The sequence below is a fragment of the Aythya ferina genome (genome assembly GCF_964211825.1).
Source record: "Aythya ferina genome assembly, contig: HAP1_SCAFFOLD_1387, whole genome shotgun sequence".
NCBI classification, from domain to species: domain Eukaryota; kingdom Metazoa; phylum Chordata; class Aves; order Anseriformes; family Anatidae; genus Aythya; species Aythya ferina.
Genome location: NW_028180719.1, coordinates 6424 through 14615, shown reverse-complemented (window position 1 = coordinate 14615; position 8192 = coordinate 6424). Strand labels below are relative to the sequence as shown.

Sequence of the window (8192 nt, the reverse complement as noted above, 5' to 3'; positions counted from 1 at the left end):
GAACCTCATTAGCTGCAGCTTGCACTGGGCACACAGCTGAGGAGATTGTTTTACTGTTTACTGAACTGCACCACACTTAACTTTGGTTGGTTTTCAATGGGGAGCAGTCCTTCTGTGCCTGCGTGCAGGCAGTTCTGTGGGGAAAAGGGATGGGAGTTGGTGCAAAGGAGCTGTAACATGCAGCTGCAGCCCTGACTGGAGAAGTCTGATGGGAGGAGAAGTGCTGCAAGTCCCAGGTGGCTCCTGAGAGAAATGGTGGGGCTGGGAAGGTGAGGAGCAAGGTTGCCCACAGAGTGCCTGGCCTCAAGGGACTGCCTTTCCAAGCTGACCAGACCTCCTTAGGAGACCCTCTGGATCAATAGCAAAGGGAGAGGGCAGGGAATTGAAATAAATCAATAAAGAATCCAGCTTGAAGGGAAAATTCCCTTATTATCAACTGCTCATTGAAATGTGCCTCATTCACTAGCTTTCTGAAATCTCCCCAATTAGACGTAAAAGCTCTGAAGCCTTGAAGGAACTGCTGGGCAGAAAGAGGACACAGGAGGGCTCTCTGCATTGTGCCGAGCCCCAGGGTGTATTTGGCGCTGAGTCCATGCACCTCTGATGCTGAGAGAAGATAGCGCAGGCTGTTCAAGAGGTTAAGGCCAGGAGAAATGCTGAAGGTTCTGGGAGTGTTAATTGGTCCCACTGGGGGCCATTACCACCACAGCTCCCCCATGGACTTGTTAGCAAAGGAAAGGGGAGGCAGTGATGATAGGCAGGCAAAGGCAAAGTAAAGGTGGCCCTGATGGCAAGGAAACCTTGATGTGTTTTATCAAAGCAAGCACCAAGGCCTGACACCCGGCTCTGGTAAGAGAGCTTCTGTCCCTCACGCTGCTCTTCAAGGGGCAGTGGGATCTGGGGTGTGTGATGGCAACTAAAGGACAACAGTACAACTCCAGTGCACAGGGCTGCAAGGAGGCCACATGGTTCCAGTGCCAGGAGCACCATGTGTCATCTCACAGGCTCCAGTGGCAGAGACAACAGCCAGAGCCACGGGGACAAAGACTTCTGCTGTGTCAGGGCCTTCCAGCCCTGTCAGTGCCCTTGGACATCTCCCCACAGGTTGTCCTATCCTGTCCCATGCCTGAACCATTTTCCCTGCAGCCTGGAGACATCCAACCTGCTTCCCCACCACAGCATCTCCCTACCCATACTAGGGACTCCTTGTGCTCATTGCCTCTGACTTGAAACACAAGCCATGGGCTGAAGCAGACTCCCTCTGAGTCACCACAGCACTGCCCTTGGAGTGGCATTTCTTCCTCCTCATCACCACTCTGGACCTCCAAAACAGCCACTTCTTGGTGGATTTCCTTTCTCATGCTCTTTACCCTTACCCAAAATGTGCCATCATCTCTGAAAGCAGATTTCTGTCTGTCAGGAGCTCCTACAAGGGTGCCCTGAGCCTGTGCTTCACCAGGTCTAGGAAGCGCAGAGCTCTCAGCCTCCACACACATGACCCCTAGCCCTGTCTTGGCACACCTCCTCTGAACCCTTTCCTTTCCTCCCTAGTCCTTCAGAAAAGGAGCCTCACACTGGGAAGGCCTCTTCCAGTTATGGCCACACCAGTGTGGAGTCATGGAAGATGAGAAGTCCCTTGCCTGGGTGGACACACTCCTCCTAGATCATCCCAATGTGGATGTGACCATATCCGTATATAGCACTGCCGGCTCATATGGCATCCCTGGTTGTGCCCAAGCTCTCTCCTCCTGGTTGCTCTTCCTGAAGTCCGGTCTAAGCCTGCTGTGATGTATGGAGCTGTGCTGCCCCTGATGCAGAGCAGAGCATCACAAGATGGGAAAGAGAGGCTCTCTTCTCCTTGGAAAACAGAATGAGATTTATCCACCAAATCCCAGCGTTTCACAAGGTCGTCTGCAAGGAACACTTACTGTCAATGGACAAGTCTCAGGTTAGGAACCATGTAAAGAAACTGGGAACTGTGAGCAAGGTAGCCCCAAGCCCTGCCTGCCCTCCTCCTGCCACGCTCCATCAGGCGGCTGCAGCAGAGGGGACCCACAGCCAGCCCCTGGCTGGGCTCTGCCAGCCACCTCTCCAGTGCCATCCCTGCTGCCTTGGGGTGCTCTGTGAGGTGCTGGGTGACCTCACAAGGCCTGCTGGCCAGCACATCTTCTGCAGGGCAACCAGCAATGCAGCAGGGACCTCACCACAGCCCTTCCATTCCCCTCTCCTCCCCTCATTCTCGGCCTTGTCTCTGCTGGCAGGAGCAGCCTTGGGAGGGGCTTCCTGGCCTCCCATTGATACTGAGCTGAAAGGAGAAATAGTCTCTTCCTTGACAGAACAATGGCTTCAAATTTGAAAAGCTTCATTAGGAGATAGGTGAAACCTTTACTAGGTTTTGTTAGAAAGAAGGAAGTTCAGAAACATTCACCCCTGATGTTACTTTAGTCACTAATTAGTCAGCTTTATCTGTAAGAGCCTACAGACTTGTATCTCAGAATGAGGGCAAGGTGACCCAGGCCTAGAGCATGTGTCAGAAGATTAGGTGAGAAACTCATGCTATGCATATATCCTTGGATGTGTAACCACCTAAGCTTTGTATGCATGCCTGAGATGAAAGAATAAGAGAAGAAAGATTTCGATGGCTTGAGCATGGACAAGAACTGGATTCAACTAATGAACATAGTGAGGAAGACTACCGATGACCACCAGAGACCCCTGAAAGACAGGGGAAACAAATGTGCATGTGTCAGCAACACTTACTGATTTTAATGAGTTACAGGAAGTAGTATGAATATGTTTTGGGGAAATGTGATTAACATGTATGTTTTGCTTGTATATAATCCCTATAGCTCAAACAGTTCTGTAAGCACTGGAGTGATCCCCTGTGCGTCCAGGACCTCAATAAAAGAACGCCTGCTTTCTAAAACTCCAAACTGAGTCTTAGAGAGTTACTTTGACTGGCTTTTATAGTATCACCCTCGCCTCCTGCCAGCTGCTGCCCTCTGAGGATCCTGCTGTGAAATATGTTCATCTGATTCGTGTCAGTATGGAACAATGCTAGGGCCGCATGGTATGATGAATGTGACCTTCTGTCTTACATACCCTTGTATAACCACAAGTCTAAGAAAACCAGAGTGGTTAATGTATATAGTTCTTGTATCTTGCAAAGGAATGTTTTAGCAATTTGTGTCAATAGAGAGCTTGAAGGGAAATGTATTTGTAGGCTTTTCCTTGGAGTCTCTGATATCTGGGGGGTTCAGAATAACTGCTAACTGTTATGACTTTTGCATGGGACACTATGCAAGTCTCTGATATCTGGCCAGGAGATTAAGGAGCAGGGGAGAGCTGAAGAACAACTAAAAGACAAAGCTTGCAGGGGACACTGCACAAGTCTCTGACATACAGCCAAGTTGGACAAAGGAGAAGGACAAGAGGGAGGAAGACTATGAGCCTTCAGCACGAGAGAACCACAGAGACCCTCAGAGGGACCACCAGATACGCATGCTCCAGTAGGAGGGTTTGGATTCCAGAAACTAATTATAATAACCCTGTGGGTTTTTTTTTGAAGTAGTAATGAATTTGTATCAGCCTAGGAGCATAAAAATCATCCGCTTGATGTAACTGGTGTGCGTCTTGGTGGAGCAGAGACTCCCGGCGCACCCAGTGCTGCTTGCTTACCTGTATTCATTTAATAAATTGTAAACTTTGATTATAGTCCTATTTTGAAGGCTGAGCCATTTATTACACTGGTACAAACGTGGCCCCGCACCAACAGCACTGTTCGTGCTGCCTTTGCTGCCTTGCCTTGTCCTCTCCCTCGACTCCTTGTCTTTTCCAGGCCACACATTCCACACCCAAACGCATCCCTTTGCTGTGGCCACCCTCTCCCCTGCCCAGCGGGATGGCAGAACCAGGGCAGGACATGGTAGAGTTAGGCTGTGTAGCACCCATGCAGAGCACTTGTGGCAAAGTGGGAGCTGAGATTGGGTGGTGCAGAGGAGGCCCCATGCAGGAAAGATGAGGTTAAACACCAGCTTTGCAGTGTGTGTGTGTGGGGGGGCTGGTGTCCATCGTGGTTTGGCATGGGAGGCTTCTGGCCATGAAGGGGCAAGGGATGGGTTGACACAACTTCTCTGGGCAACCTGTTCCATTGACCACCACCCCCAAAGGAAAGAATGTCTTCTTTATACCTAATTTTAAAGCACCCTCTTTTAGGCCCCCTTTAGGTACTGGAAGGCTGCTATAGAGAACCAGCTTTCTCAGCCAGTCTTCACTGAAAAGTTGCCCCAGACTCTCTATCTTGTTTTTGGTCTCTTCTAGACTTTTTCTAATAATTCTAATACTTCCATGTCCTTCTAGAGTTTGGGGTCCCAGAACTGAATGCAGTACTGAAAAGCAGAGCTGAGGGAGAGAATCAACTCTGTCAACCTTTGGGCCAAACTTGATTGATGCCACCCAGAATGCAGTTGGCTTTCTGGGCTGCAAACTCACATTGCCAGCACAGGTTGAGCTTCTCATCCACCAGTACCCCAGGTCCTTCTCCCCAGAGCTGCTCTCTACTCATTCTCCACCCTGCCCCAATCCAGCTGCAGGACCTTGCACTTGGCCTTTGTGAACCTCATGAGGTTCCCACAGGAAAATCTCTCAATCCGGTCCGGGTCCATCTGCATATCATCCTTTCCCTCCAGTGTATTGACTGCACCACCCAGATTGGTGTCATCAGCATACTCACTGAGACTGCACTCAATCACACTGTCCATGTCACTGACAACAGTGCTGGCCCCAATACTGACTCCTGAGGAACACCACTCTTTACTGACCTCCACTTGGACATTGAGCTGTAGACTCCAGCTCCTTGAGGGTGACCATCCAGACAATTCCTCACCCACCAGGTGATCCATCCATCACACCCATGTCTCTTCAATTGAGAGACAAGGCTATTGTGTGGGACAGAGTCAAATGATTTGCACAAGTCAAAGTTCACGATGTGAGGTGCTCTTCCCCTCTCCACCAATGCTGTAAACCCATCGTAGAAGGCCACCAGGTTTGTCAGGTACAATCTGCCCTGTGTGAAGCCATGTTGGCTGTCACCAACAGCCACCAGTTTGCTGTCACCACCAGTCCAAAAGGCAGAGTAGAATGACATGTCAGAGAGAAGCATTTGCAATGAACCTGTGCAAGGAGGGTGACAAAAATCTCATGGGAACACTGGGGGTAATTACTGGAGTTCTACACAGAGAAATGTCAAGGCTCTGTGAGGTGCCCATATCTGAGCTGGCCTCGTGCACTGCTCATCCACACTGGGCTGTTCAGAGACACCAGTCCCTGCCTTACACATACACAGTACACTGCAGCGCTTGAAGGGTCCCTCTGGCTCCTGCAGCCACTGCCAGAGGCTGGGAGGCACCTCAGCCCTGTGGTGGGTGCATTACCTTGCTCTGTCCTCCTCTGAGATGCCCCACAGCATGAGAAATGGGCACAGGGACCTTGAGGGTTCAAGGAAACACATTGCAGAGCTGCATTCAGGTCTTGCACTTTGGACTAGACGGTCTCTGAAGGTGCCTTCCCCCTGGACTATTCTGTGCTATTCAGGCAGATGCCCCATGGTTGTTACTCTCAGGAAGAAAGGACCTGAAGACACTCTGCCCCACTGGCCTTCATGACACCCCTAGGGATAGCTGATGGCCTTTGTGCTCGCTCTTGTTCCTCTCTCCATGTGCATACAATGTGCCTGCAGGTAGCAGCAGCTGCAAAGGGTTTCTGTTCCTGTGTCTCTCCTGCACCTGGACAGGCCCTGCTCTTCTCCCAGCACATCCTATATCCCAGGGAGCCTTTGGGACTCTTGTTGAGCATGTTCTGATGTGACGGCAACTCTGAAAGATGATGTGAGCCTTCAGGCATGGCCCTTTTAGGAGGGAAATTCTGTTCTGGAGGCCAGCTGTGTCACTCATGTGCCAACTGCCTGTCCCTGCCTGCAGTCCCAGCACAGCCTCACAGCAGCACTGGCACCAAGCTACAGGAGCATCCAGGCCTTAAACCGCCAACAGGGCTCAGCAGGAGAGGGTGTCAGTGGCAGGAGAGCAGCTCTGCATGGACCCAGCGCTGGTGCTCCCAGGCTGGACTGCCACGACTCTTTTCCCCTCCACTGCTGCACACTGTCCCTGAAGCCACAGAAAATGTCTCAGAGGAAGGATATAAGACAAAAAGTCACTTTAATTGGTTTAAATACTCAAGCAAAATGAAGAATTATATTTCTTTGTGGAAAATATTTGATAAAATAAAATTGAGAAAAAGCAGAACACCAATAAAAACACAAGAACATAATACCCACTGGCTTCACCTATCATGATTTGCATTACGAGTGATTTAGAGAAGAAGGCAGGCAATATATTGCTGAAGAAAAACACCCAGTCATCACTTTCCACATGGCAACCTTGATCTCCTTGTTCCTCATGCTGTAGATGAAGGGGTTCACTACTGGAGGCACAACCAAGTACAGAAATGCCAGAACAACATCCAGGGAAGGGAAGGAAATTGATGGGGGCTTCAGGTGGGCAAAGATAACTGTGCTGAGAAAGAGGAAGACCACAGCCAGGTGAGGGAGGCATGTGGAAAAGGCTTTTTGCCTGCCCTGCTCAGAGGGCATCCTCAGCACAGCCCTGAAGATCTGCACATAGGACAGCACAATGAAAACAAAACAACCCCCAAATAGAAAAGCAGTAACTGTAGTAAGTTGAACTTCCCTTATGTACAAGTCTGTGCAAGAGAGCTTGAGGATCTGGGGGATTTCACAGAAGAACTGGCTGAGAGAATTGCCACAGCAGAGGGGCAGGGAAAATACGTTGGCAATGTGCAGCACAGCTTGGAGAAAGCCACTGCCCCAGGCAGCTGCTGCCATCTGGGCACAAGCTCTGCTGCCCAGGAGGCTCCCGTAGTGCAGGGGCTTGCAGATGGCAATGTAGTGGTCGTAGGCCATGACAGTAAGAAGAGAAAGTTCTGCTAAATTCAAAATGTTATAAGAAAGAGCTGTGCAACACATCCTGAATAGGGTATGGCCTTGGTGTCCCAGAGCAAATTGGCCATGGCTTTGGGCAGAGTAGTGGAGATGCAGCCCAGGTCGTTGAGGGCAAGATTGAGGAGGAAGAAATACATGGGGGTGTGCAGGCGGTGGTCGCAGGCTACAGCAGTGAGGATGAGTCCGTTGCCCAGGAGGGCAGCCAGGTAGATGCCCAGGAAGAGCGCAAAGTGTAGGAGCTGCAGCTCCCGCGTTTCTGTGAATGCCAGCAAGAGGAACTCAGTGATGGAGCTGTTGTTACACATTTATTGCCCCTGAGCAAGGTAGTTTGTCCAAAAGAAGAAGTGACATTGTAAAATTTAAGGACTTCTCTGACCAAAATACTTTGTATGTCTCATAGAACAGTCACACACAACACATCCTTTCCCATTCCTTTCACAGGAAGAGCTTTCTGCAGCTGCTTGGCTTACTTCTGCTTGGTGTTTTGAGGGTGCCAAAAGAAGCAGGGGGCTGTGCTGTGGGCTCTGCAGCAGTCAGTCCTAGTCTACAGCAACAGGTAAAAGGGAACCCTAAGTGATCTGGGAAGTCCACTGGGCAAGGTCATCTCCCTTTCTGCAGGAATGGAGAAGGTCAAATAACTCCTCAAGAAACAGCAAAGGTGGCGTTGGTACAGTCTGTGTGCGGAGGTGTGTGAGGTGCCTCAGAGCAGCAGCAATGCTCGAGGAGCCTTAGTCTCTACTACAGATGCTCCTACTCCATTACCATCCTTCTGCCTCAGCACATGGGCAGGAAAATGAAGCAGATTCTAAAAAGTGCACTGCCTTCAGGTAGCTCTTGCCGGGCAGTTCTGCAGTGCAGTGCCCTAGGGAGGTGTGGGGCTGTGAGCAGCCTGCCCCAGGCAGCAGACTCTGGGCAGCAGCAGGACCCTGCCCTGCCCTGCGGTACCAGGGGGGCTCCTTCCACCCTCAGCTTCTCCCCGCAGCCCCTGGGCAGCTCCCCAGGCAGGCTGATTGTGGAGACTGGCAGGTAGCAGAGGCCCTGCCGCGGCACACAGCCTCTGGGGCACAGCAGGGACCCTGCTCTGCACCACAGCCCTGGGCACCCCTGCCTGCATCCCCGGCTTCACAGCCTGCAGCCGGCCTCAAGAGACAGGAGCCCTCGGGCCCTGCATGCTGAC

At 51.1% G+C, this 8192-nt stretch overlaps 1 protein-coding gene across 1 annotated transcript; it reads right to left on the bottom strand.

The window, feature by feature from the left end:
* Positions 1–6418: 6418 nt before the first annotated feature.
* LOC311429573 (olfactory receptor 14C36-like) lies at positions 6419–7039 on the bottom strand (the record flags this gene model as incomplete). Its single annotated transcript, XM_084540664.1, has 1 exon — positions 6419–7039. A coding segment is annotated over one exon (621 nt), but the record flags the coding sequence as incomplete, so codon positions are not given.
* Positions 7040–8192: the final 1153 nt, after the last annotated feature.